The 12,570-nt window shown below is 43.6% G+C and overlaps 1 protein-coding gene across 1 annotated transcript in view; it reads left to right on the top strand.

Moving 5' to 3' along the window:
* Window positions 1-12,570, top strand: part of stab1 (stabilin 1) — a 260,057-nt gene that overhangs the window by 164,844 nt on the left and 82,643 nt on the right. Inside the window, exons 38-42 of the mRNA XM_078543330.1 lie at window positions 2,685-2,880; window positions 3,831-3,926; window positions 4,805-4,850; window positions 5,248-5,327; window positions 6,985-7,110. Coding sequence (XP_078399456.1) covers window positions 2,685-2,880; window positions 3,831-3,926; window positions 4,805-4,850; window positions 5,248-5,327; window positions 6,985-7,110 — 544 coding nt within the window. The remainder of the gene's footprint in view (window positions 1-2,684; window positions 2,881-3,830; window positions 3,927-4,804; window positions 4,851-5,247; window positions 5,328-6,984; window positions 7,111-12,570) is intronic.

Below are 12,570 nucleotides of genomic sequence, written 5' to 3'. Positions count from 1 at the left end.
TCTGGCTCCAGCTGCATCTCAAGGCGCCTTCACACATGCCAGAGGGTGCTGGCCACCACTTGGATGGCCAGTGTTTAGTGCGCTTTTTGGCTGTCCGAAACCCTGCCCACCTCCGTCCAACTCCACTTGACCGATTGGTGGCAGCTTCAGCCACTGGACTGCATGCTGTGCTCTCAGCTCAGGTGAAGGAATTCTCCTAACCTGCACTGTGAGGCTGCACTGTTAGCTTGAACCATGAAGGTTTATGGTCCAAACCTGAATAAATGCATTGCAAAGGGCTGCGAGCACCTCCGACTGTGATTGTTCCATGCCCACCTTTCACAAGGGGATTCTGCAACTTGCCCAGTCATCCAATTGTTTTGCAGCCCCCTAAAACTCACATTAATTTGGAATCTGCACCCAAGGGGTGAAAAGTTCTGAAGCATTTGGTGGTACACTCATGCTTTTGCATTGCTTGAGTGGACAGAAATGCTTCAGAGGCCCAACTCCAAGCGGGTCAATGGAGCTGCAGGTGAACAGTCTCAGCTGTGGAAGCATGCTCACTTTTGACAAGCTTTTCCAAGTGCAAGGCCGCTTCCCTCATCCTCTCCGTCCCCCACCCCCCCACACCCAACTGGCATATGCTTGTGTACTTCCATCAGTCTGGAGCCCTTCCCCCAGTACAACACTGAAAGGCAGCCAGGAAAAAGCGATTTGCCTGTGTCCCCCTCGCTGAATGGACAATGCTTCTCCCTTGTTGTCCTATGGACAATCCTCGCGAGCGCTGCGCAAGGTTTTGTGCACTCATCTCTGAATTCCCCTAGAAGTTCAGCTCGCCAGCTGCACGCCTTTTAAAGGCAGTTGTAAATCATGCCGTGCTGAAGTCACATTGATATAAAAATTAAATTTGACGTGGAGGGATGATTCTGCAATAATGAGATGCAAGTGCATTACAATGAAGTTCCCAGCATTGGTCGGCGGGAAATGTGGCCCGCCACTGGTGAGGGGAGGGGACAATCGCATCCTTGATTTACATTGCCAGGAAACCCAACTAGGGCCAACTCACAATATTATCCACTCACGCCACCAACCACGCCCACCGCAAATGGGAGCGGAAAATTCCGCCTAAAGGTTTAACCCTAGGCAATTCAGAAAGAAATAAAATTCATCATTGACACCTAGTGATAATCAAGCAGGTTCCAAGAGACCACGATGACTTGGGAGAAACATTGCCCTGTGCCACTTCTATCCTGTGATGCTCACCAGTTAGGAACTCACCCAGTTTCCTTTTGAAGGCTTGCAGCAAATCTTCATTCACTATCAATAACATGTTCCAAAGGTCTCCAACCCTCTGTGAAAAGAAAATCCTCCTGACATCAACACTAGTTCTATGGTCATGCAGACTATACGCATGTTCCCTGGTATCTATCTCAAATAACATTTCTACAATGGACCGAATCTAATCCTTTTCATTAATTCAGTGCAATCTCCTGCATCACTGGCTCTTCCTTTTTATTGATATGTACATATATGAAAATGTTTTGAGTAGGTCATTTAAGTATCAAAAGTATAATAATTAAAGGACAAAGCATATCCCTAGCTGACTTCAGATAACTGAGTGCAATGGGAATTGTACCTGAGTCCTTTTAGCCTTTATGGCTTAGCCCTACTCTAAACAGAGCCTTTATCCTCTTGGGCCACTGGAAAACACCTGGATGCTTCGGACAGATTCAGAAGCGCAGTCTAATTGGGCCATTCAGAGGTCACCTCCACATTTTGATATTGTGGTTTCAATATCAAAGTCCAGGCTTTTGTAGATATGGCTGCTGTTTACAAAATGTTCCCCTACACTTACATAATTGTACCATTTCTATTTTCCAGAAATAGAGTCAGCAGTGTTTTATTCCTTCTTGTAAACTAATTTAGAGAGCAGTCCTGTACACATTGTCAAAATTCTTCCTTTTCTTTTCCACGCACTTTACTATTGCAGCCAAAAAGGCATCAGGTCTAGCCTTTAACTGTTCCCCCAGACATGGATAGAACACATTGTTTTGATATGCTACTCTAAGCAAGAGAACTAACGTAGGGCTAACACCAATTAAATACTCACACAGCAAAGATAACTGAGAATGTGAGTGACTGGAATTCCCAGAAGCTGAAGGTTCTTGGTCTCTTTGTAAAATTGTGCATTCAGTATGATGTATTGAGCTGCTATTGTGAAAGAAAGAGGAAACACAAAATACACTGCAAAATGAATTCATGTTTAGGAGAAGGAAATTGAAAGATCCATCAGTGTGTGTGAGCCTTTCTTTTCTATAGGAAATAAATATTTTATCAGACACGCTTGGCCTGCCAACTGCATAAGTATTGCTATGTTCACACAATGTCGTTTGACAGATGGCAACAGTTTTCTCCGCTTTTTTGGCTTTAAAATAAAACACGTACAGTAGAAAATAAACTTAGGAAATTTCAAGAATATTCTGAGTGCAATAAACAGAATGCTCATTGGCTCCCCATTAAATTCCATTTTAGTTCCACTAATGTAGCCTCATGCGTGCAAGTAAATACAATATTTTATGCGCAACTTTCAGTTGTCCTTCATAAATGCAAGATTCAACATATGATCCGATTTTACTCTTTTTCAAGGAAAGGTTTTATCTGCTATTCCTGATACAGCACCTCATTACTCTTTTTGGTTGTTTTAGACTTTAGAATGCTGCTTAGGATACTTTGGACCAAAGTGCCAGATGTGCCCTGGCAAGCCAGATGCTTGGTGCTCCAATTTCGGCATCTGTCAAGATAGTATTAATGGAACCGGAGAGTGCCTGTGTCATGAAGGATTTCAAGGCACTGCCTGTGAATCATGTGAGGCTGGTAGATACGGAACACATTGTGAACTCGGTATGGACAATATACACCTTAAACTATGAATGGATTAGTACAGGAGACAAAATTATTGATTTCATAAGGTGCATCTTTGGATGCAAGGCTTACAATATGTCCATCTGAGTGTTGTAATCTGTGCTATTCCTGATCTCTGACCACTTAATGCTATCATCATCAATAGCTAGTATGATATATTCTCACCAGAATGGGCACAAAATTTCACAGAAATGCAAGTGTTAAGTTCATTTTTTCTTCTATTAATTCACTTCTGTTGTACTTCTATTTTGTTGTAGATTTGAGCTAGAAATTTGAATACAGTTAAGAATGTTTCCATATTATTTGACCTCTCACAGTTAGACAAGGCTGCAATGTCCAGTGGGTTACCTTGGAAAACAATTTCAAGCTTTAGCTTAATGGAAGGACAAATGGTGTACCCATTCAAGTGTAAACAATGTACCATGATCAGCCATTTCTATTTATTGTGGTAATATTTTACCATTGTAGAGGAGTGTTTGTAAAATATACACCTTTTATTTGTTTTATATTAACCAGTTGTGTTACACTAACCTTACACATAATATTGCACTAAGTTTTGCTAACATTCTTCACCATATTAGTACCTGGTTTTGCGATGTTGGATATTGATATTTTTATTTCTTGTTCAGTCCTTCCTCAACCACATACTATTCCATCTTCAGGGGATAGACAAGTGACTTACTAACAGGCACTTATTAATATCACGCTATAAAGGTTTCTAGGAGGAATGTCAGGAACTCATATGATGAGTTGCCCCAATTCTTTCCTCTATTCTTATGAGAAAGTGTCTGATGACTGTTCAATGCCTCTTCTAACAGTATAGCTGTTCAAGATCTTGTCTTGGATTATCAATCTATATCTGCATGGAGTTTTCTTCTTTTTACCCTTTTACACTCTTATTAATGACATACTTATATGTGTGTGTTTAGAATGCATGTGTGTAAATGGGAAATGCAACGATGGACTAGATGGTGATGGAAGTTGCGACTGTTTCAAAGGGTGGAGAGGCACAAATTGTGATATAGGTAAGTGGAATATTATATAAGTCTTAAACCTATGACAAGCATATGTATTAAACAGAATATAATTTCTAAGTATATTTTGCAATATTCATATCTGAAAGGAATGATTCTGATTTGATATGGTTTTTGGACATGGTGAGAAAACATATGAAATCCTTGTTGTGTCAGCTTGCTGTGTTTCAGATGGCTGTTTAACACGCACTTGTTTTGATACCTGACAATGAGACATGTAAGATGCTCACCATTGCTACCACTGGAAGACTGAGAGTTTTCATTTGGGCCCTAACCCATTTGGTGCTGGGTGCTGGACACCTACTACATATGTGTGGATTTGTTATCATCTTGTTCAGACCAACTGTGATCTCACAGCTTTTTTGGGTTGGATTTTTCTTAGATTACTGGGATCTTCTCCTATGAACATTCACCACTATGTTTTATTAGCCTATGGACCAATGTTTAATCGCTACATCGATAGTCAATGACTGACTCATTTCTATGGTGCACTGTTCATTGGTACATTTATTGTGCTGTTTTTGTCTCCTCATATTTGTGAAACCTTCAGATTTTTTTCAAAAAAAATTCTTATTTTAGATCGTGGGAACTTTTACCCCAATTAAAATGATAAATAACCGTATACTTATCAAGTCTGTACTTATATAATCCATGAAGTCTGTAAACAAACAGAAGCACTAATACTTTTTCCACTCTCTTTACGGAAGCTTTGGATGAAAGCAAATATAAAATTCCAAATTGCATCCCTATTTTATAGAAATTTGTGACACTTATAAGAATTAGGTTAATATACTATTCTATACATTTCCCTTCACTTTCCAGAAGCAAAGTGCTTTATGACTTAACATCCCAGTATTCCTCTTTTTCAGGAATTGTGAATGATCACTGCAATGACACTTGTCACCCCAATGCCAAGTAAGTGAAACAAATCTAATTTCAGTTTTTCATACAGCTCGGCTCTTGTTGGAATGATGCAAATAACTGCAATTCCAGTGCATGTTGGAATCGGGGCCCAAGTTTAGAAATCATGCAGATGTTATTTCATTACAGAGGTAGCAGTGAGGTAACATTCTCAAAATGTTTGTATCACATCATGTTGATGGAAGAAACATCTGAGCATAATATGGCTGATATTTCCTGGGTACCTACCACACACAGTGCACATCCTGGTACAGAATAATGGAAACACAACACAGCATTCCAAAATACCTCAATAAAATCACTACCATCAGTGGTGAAAAGCAATAAATAAAGTAACATGTGAAAACTGACAATATGAAAAAAAAAGCAGCTGAATGTTTGTGTATTTTAGTTGCCTTCCAGGGCCACCTGGCTCTCTGGCCTCCTGCTTCTGTTCTGCTGGCTACACTGGAAATGGAACCTACTGCTCAGGTATGACTATGAATGTATCTGCTGTAGGGAAAGTCGTAGTAACATGTGTATAAACCCAAACAGGGAAAATGCTTCGAAAGAAATGTGTTGAATTTATATAGTGCTTTTCATTACTTCAGGCCATCCCAAAAGGACTTTGGAGCCAATTAAGTACTTCTGGAGTGTAGTCACTGTTTAAATGAAGGAAAAGCAGCAGCCAATTTCCACGTGGCAAGATCACACAAACAGCAATGTAATGATGACCAGATAATCAGTTCTAGTGGTGTTAGGAACATCAGACTTAGGAGCAGGAATAGGCCATTCAGCCCTTCAAACCTGCTCTACCATTTGATAAGATCATGGCTGATCTGGTTATGGCCTCAATCCACTTTCCTGTCTTTCCCCCATAACCCTTGATGCCTTTGTCTATCGAAAGTCTATCTAGCTCAGCCTTGAATAAACTTAATGACCCAGCCTATTCTACATCTGGATAAGTGGTACGGACATCCAAAATATGCCCGCCATTCTCTCTGATATTATGACCCCCAGAGAGACTGATAACTTTTAAAGAAAGATTTTAATTCCCAGTGACCGACTTAAAGGAATCACACAGCTTTCAAGATTTAAGACATTTACTATAGAAAACAAACTAAAATTAACATCAACTAAATATTACTTAACAGACAAATAATACACTGAACACAGAAAAGATTTTCCTTATTAGTTTCTTAACAAGACTGATAACCCCACGTTGCATTTATACATTATAGTCTGCTCTCTGCAGAATTACAGTCTTTACAGGACCCAGTCCAAAGTTACTCTCAGCTCCAATAGGCTCACTTCTCCCTATTTCACTGAGTCAAAATGCCCAATGACTGACAAAGGTCCTTTCCCGCAGTCTTCAAGAAATCTTGAACCTACCTCCAGCAGCTTGGTTCACTCTGATGATTCCATCCCTGGCCACAACAGGAGAAATCTATCCTTTTATTTCCATGTGTTCCAGCTCTTTGACCAGAGAACATCATCTCACCGGCATTCTGTTTGCTAGCCAACAGTGAAATCAAGCTTTTTCCTTCTGCTGATCACAGCAGCTGCTCCCTGTCTCTCTCTCTCTGAAGCACTCTGTCTCTCTGTCCAAAATCTCTGACACAGTAAGTGTGCAATAACAAGGACACTGCACCTCTCTTTGTGTTTAGGTGTTAAACTAGCACATGCATTTCAATAGCACTGGACCTGAGCCCCCGATCTCCACAGTAACCAGGCCTTACAGGCTTGTCATCAGGCAGAACTCAAAGCAGATCACCTGTCCCTCTTCATATTCTATTTTACCTTAACTTAAAAAGACTGTTTGAAACATAACCATTTTATAAAACTTCACAATTGTAGCACGGAATCTCTCTCTTTCTCCCTTAATACTTCATTACACAATAATGAAAAATTGTCATATCCCCCATGCTTTGTTCTTGAAACCAGGTGATAGGTGACACATTACTAAATAGAAGGAAGCACCTTGTAAATATATGCCATGTTTGTATGGTGTTATCCACTGGGATCCTTTTTTAAAAATTTGACAGGTAACAAAAGCTGCAAAAAGTAGTTTTATTTTCTATGTCTGAAAATCAGATGGTTTTGAGGAAGAAATCATAATTCGTGTTAAACACCATTTTTCTTTTTACAGAAATCAACCCCTGCCAGGTTAATAATGGCGGTTGTTCAGTGTATGCCAACTGCACCAACATTTCTGCAGGAGAGAGAATGTGCACCTGTCATGACGGTTACACTGGGGACGGGCTAATCTGTTTAGGTGAGCATGAAAATCAGATATTGGGCAAGATTTTCCACCCCACCCACCATCACGTTCGTCTGGTTCCGCCAAAAGTCAATGGAGTCTTGGCGGTGCCGCCAAATTTCCCATGGCAGGTACTGTCACAACAGGGCCAGAAAATCCCGGCCATTGTGAAAAGCTTCTTCTGCTTAATTTAAATTTAATTTTAAGTCTGAATGCTTTGGATAAAGAATAAAATAGAGGTTTATACACATGTTCTTGTGCATTCTGCCCGATAATTACATTTTCCAACCATGCATAGCATGATGGACTAGGACTTTCTCATTTTTCAGGCTGGCATCTGACTAAATCATAAAAATATTTATTCTTTATATTCTTAAAACTGTGCCAATGGAAAAATTTTCCCCCTATTGGGGGGAAAGAGTGGGGGTGGGTGCAGGCAGGCGTGCCTCCGATCGGCGGCCCTCTCGCGGGGCATGCCGCCATTTTACATGAGCGGGCCAATTAAGGCCCATCCAGCATGACGTCCGCCAGGAAGCGCTATGCGCTCGCTGTGCGGGCGGTGGGGGGGGGGATTCCCTCCGCCGGGAGTGGGCTATTTCGCCAGTGTGCGCGAGAAAGCGTACAGATCTCCCTGAGGCTAAGTGCTGCCTCAGAGAGATCAGCTTGAAATTAAAATTTTTAACAGAAGTGATAAAAAAATTTCTCTGACATCCCCTCATGTGACACATGTCCATAACTTTTATTGAAAGATTTGATAAAAATTTAAATACCCTCATGAAACCTCATCCCGCCCGTGGATGAGACTTTATGATTTTCCAAAGCCCGCCAGGGCTCCCAGCCTGCCCGCCAACCTTAAGGTTGGACAGGCAAGTCCACTAATCACCTTGATTAGTTTTTCAATGGCCTCAATGGGCCGTTGACAGGTCGGCAGATGGGCAGCTGACTGGGCTGCGCCCCCGCTGACCTGAAAATGGAAATGACGCGGGGTGACGTCAGGAGTTCCACCCAACATCATCCCACATTATTTTACGCGTCGGCAAGTGGCCCACCCCCTCTCCCCCCCCATTCCCCGCCGACTGGAAGATCCTGCCCCTAGTGTTTGTTGTTTACAACACAATGGGGTAGATTTTAACCAGCCGCCTTGGTGTTGGTGATAGGCTGCCCTCAAAAATTAAACATTTTCTAGAATGGGCCTGTTGACAAGTTGAAAATGTACCATATGATCATAATAAGCGTAGAAAGAATATAAGATACATTGTACATGATGCAATAGGTTAGCTAATGAGCCACACAAAATGCCTGTGGGTAGTTCTCATGACTGATTCTAAGGAGTAGCAGTAGTATTAAGAGTCCACTACTGTGTTTGCACATTGAGTTGGTATCCAATAGCAATTGACTATACTCCTATGGATTATAATAGTCATGTTTTGTTCAGTTAAAAGTAGGTCAGTTGTGGTCCGGGCATGCTGGCCAGATGCTAGCGGAAGAAAGTATTGCTTAAAATGCTCTAAATCATTTACAACATTCCTGTCTGATGGTGGTGGAGGGGGTGGTTTGTTTGAGTGGGTTGGGGGGGAGCGGGAGGGTCTCCAGATGGATATGTGCAGTGATTAGTGGCTGTCAGCTCACTGGGTGGTACATGTTCTGAGTCCTGGTGACCTTGTATTTGAAGCTTCATATGTTTAAATACCAAGCCGTCTGGGTGTTTGTATTGCCTTTGCTCCTGCCAGGCTGATGCAGGATTCTAATTCCAAGGGCAAGTTCAGTAAGGGCTGTCCTGCAGCTGCAGAGTTACAGACCTTATCCCTGATCTTAGCTTCCTGTCTATTGAAGCTCTTGCTGAACTTGCCCTCTGATTCATTGGTTCCTGGTGCAAACCTGCATCTGGTTCCATGATACTCTCGTGGCAACTGATCTATTCATGTTCAGAATTTAAACTTGAACCCCAATTCACTTAAGCTGAATTGAGATCTCCCCATTTTGAGAGTATATCCTGACCCTTATCACTAATACTTCCGTGGATGTTTTTTAAATGTGGAGGTGATGACAAAATGTTACAAAATGTGATTGTATTTTTGAAAAACTATTCTCTAAGAACCGTGTGGCTGGGGTTTGTTAAACACAATTTTCTCTTACTTCTGGGATTTCAAATCCAGGTTTCAAATGAACATTTCCTTATCGTTTAAAGGTTCCATGAGAAATACATTTGGACAATTTCAGCACAGTTCCCTGGATGTGCAGTATAAAACTACACAATCTAGAGAAAATAGGCAGCTTCACTTAAAAAGGTCAGGAGTAGGAGCTAAAACTCCTGCTTTAACAGGCCTACCAGCTTCAGTCATGTGCCAGCTATTTGCTGTCACTTAGCCAGGCCCAGAGCATGGTGAATTATCACATAGTGAGTCAGATAGCAGGGATCAGATAGCGGGAAAAAGCTCCTTTTGGCAGTTTTTTTTTTCATTCATTCATGGGATGTGCATGGGCATCGCTGACTAAGCTAGTATTAATTGCTTATCCCTCATTCCCCTGAGAAAGCGTTGGTAAGCCACCTTCTTGAACCCCTGCAGTCCATGTGGTGTAGGTACACCTACAGTCTTGTTAGGAAGGGAGTTCCATGATTTTGACCCAGCGACAGTGAAGGAACAGCATATAGTTCCAAGTCAGGATGGTGTGTGGCTTGGAGGGGAACTTGCAGTGCTGGTGTTCCCACGCACCTGCTGCCCTTGTCCTAGGTGGTAGAGGTTGTGGATTTGGAAGGTGCTGTCAAGGATCCTTGGTGAGTTACAGTGCATCTTGTAGATGGTACACACTGCTGCCACTGTGCGTCGATGGTGGAGGGAGTGAATGTTGAAAGTGGTGGATGGGGTACATTTGGGGAGTCAGGAGGTGAATTACTCTCCGCAGTTACTCTCTGCAGAATTCTGAGCCTCGGACTGCTCTTGTAGCCACAGTATTTATATGGCTAGTCCAGTTCAGTTTCTAGTCAATGGTAGCTCCTGCTTGCAAGTAATGTGCACTTGACCATGTGACAAACCAAGAACCTGTCTTGGTGGCTGCACTGAGGTTGTGTTTATCTGGGCTGGTGGAGGGAGCACATGAATCCTATGCCAATGCATCCTCAGAGTGCCTGATCTCCTCCAAGGAGACTTCATCCTCCTCTTGCACCACCTCCTGAGGAATGCTTGAAAGAACTGTGGAAGATGAAAGACATGAATTAGAACTGACAAGGCAAGAGGGTTAAAAGTCATCATTATATACATTACCATATTTCACTGGCTGCTGACACCAAGGGCAGAATTTTATGCCTCACAGGCTGGTGCATGACCAACTCAATCAGGCGTGAAATCATGTGAGATGGCGTAGGGAGAGCGTCCTGACATCATCCCGCATGCGCGCAATCTTCAGGTCGGTGGGTGCACGCGGGTGTCGGAGCTATGCCTGCCATCAATTAAAAGGCCACTTAAGGCCATTAAAAAGCCAATTGATCCTGATTTTATGTTTCGTGTGTGATGTTGCGCTCTTCGCATGGGCAAAATGGGCAGGCAGGCAGCCCGTTTTTTGCAAAAACCTCACCCAAGGGCAGGATGAAAAGGGCCAGCAGCATTGCCATTGTGAGTAGTAAGGAGTTTTGGAGATAGTTTGCTGCTGGTTGCTAATTTGAACTTGAAAGCTTCACCTCTGTTCTGAGCTTCATTCTTAGAATTTCCAGGCTTCATTTCAGGACTCATTGGTGTCTCCAAGGCCCCTGGAGGATTTTGACCGTGTGGACCCTTCCATGTATCAGACTCTGGTAATGGGGATTGTGCTCTCTGCTGGAGGTACCTCCTCTGAGGAGGAAGAGAGGAGCAGAAGGGAGAGGAGGCCAGGTGTGCCAATGCGGTTTCAAGGAGAGCGACCTGTGGGAGGAGAGGCGCAGGCACTAGCAGGTAGTCCAAGGGAGAAGGGGCCACAGAAGATGCCACTATCCTGCCACCAGGGTTTATAGGCAGCAATACAGCTACCTCAATATGTCCGAGGTGCAATGCCGAAGGAGGCTTCGCCTCTCCAGGGAGACAGTAACCTCCATTTGTCAGTTGATTGGGCCTGAGATCACCTCCAACTGTGTGGGTGGACACCCCATGCCAGTGGCTCTGAAGGTCACAGTGGCCCTCAACTTCTATACCTCCAGCTCTTTCCAGGGCTCAGTGGGGGATCTGTGTGGAGTCTCCCAAACAGCTGTCCATAGTTGTGTCAAGCTGGTGACAGAAGCTCTGTTCAGGCGGATAATGACATTTATTCATTTCCGTACTGACGAGGTCAGCCAGGCTGAGCGAGCCAGAGGGTTTGCTGTGATTGCTGGGTTCCCCCACATCCCGGGTGCCATCGACTGCATACATGTGGCCATCAAGGCGCCAGCAGGTCAGCCGGGTGCATTCATGAACAGGAAGGGATTCCACTCCATGAACGCCCAAATAGTTTGTGACCACAAGACTCAGATTCTGCAGTCTGTGCAAGGTATCCTGGTAGCTCCCATGACTCTTATATCCTCAGAAATTCCCAGGTCCCAAGGCTATTCAGTCCTCCAGCCCGACTGGATGGATGGCTGCTGGGTGACAAGGGCTAACCGTTGAAAAGGCAGCTTATGACACTTCTCCATCACCCAAGAACAGAGGCAGAGCAGCGTTGTAATAGGAGTCATGCCTCCACAAAGGTGGTGATAGAGAGGACCATAGGTCTTCTGAAGATGTGCTTCCAATGCCTGGACTGTTCAAGGGGCACACTGCAATACCCCCCAGACCAGGTGTCACTGATCATGGTTGCATGCTGTGCTCTCCACAACCTGGCACTGGCAAGGGGGGACCCACTGAAGGAAGAGGATCTCGAGGCAGCTCCACAGGCCACAGAGGATGAATCCAGTAGTGAGTCCGAAGAGGAGCACAGTAAGAACACTTAGGGCGTGGAGACAGACCTCTGTATCCTTCGGGTAGGCAGGGACATGAGGGATGCCTTGATCCAACTCTCCTTTAGCTAGGCTGCCAAAGATCTCCTTCCACCTCATGCCAGAGCTGCTGCCTCCATCCCAGATGTCTGAAATTACCCTATAATTTGAACCCAAAGTCCACTCAGTGCCTGTGCAATAACGTTTAGAGCCACTTGCATCCAGCATTAGGTCCTGACGTACCCTGCACCAAACAAAAGTGAAGCATACTCAGGCCATTAAGACAAAAGCAAAATTTATATAATTTTGACACTCAAAACAAATGAACATTACCATATCTGGTGTTAATGCCCAAACCAGTAAACATATAAACAAAACATTGCAGAACAGAAGATCACCCTTGAACAACCCCTCTTGCGCTCATGGTGCCTTAAACTTACATTTATGAGTGCTGCATCTTGGTGCCCCCCGCCGCTCGCTGGCAGCGGCATTGGAGGCAGTCTGCTGACTCTGCTGTCTTTTTGGCCATGATGACCTTGGTGGTCGTCTTCTGGCCA

The sequence above is a fragment of the Cetorhinus maximus genome, chromosome 6, assembly GCF_964194155.1.
Source record: "Cetorhinus maximus chromosome 6, sCetMax3.hap1.1, whole genome shotgun sequence".
NCBI lineage: Eukaryota > Metazoa > Chordata > Chondrichthyes > Lamniformes > Cetorhinidae > Cetorhinus > Cetorhinus maximus.
This window is presented reverse-complemented; position numbering and strand designations above follow the sequence as displayed.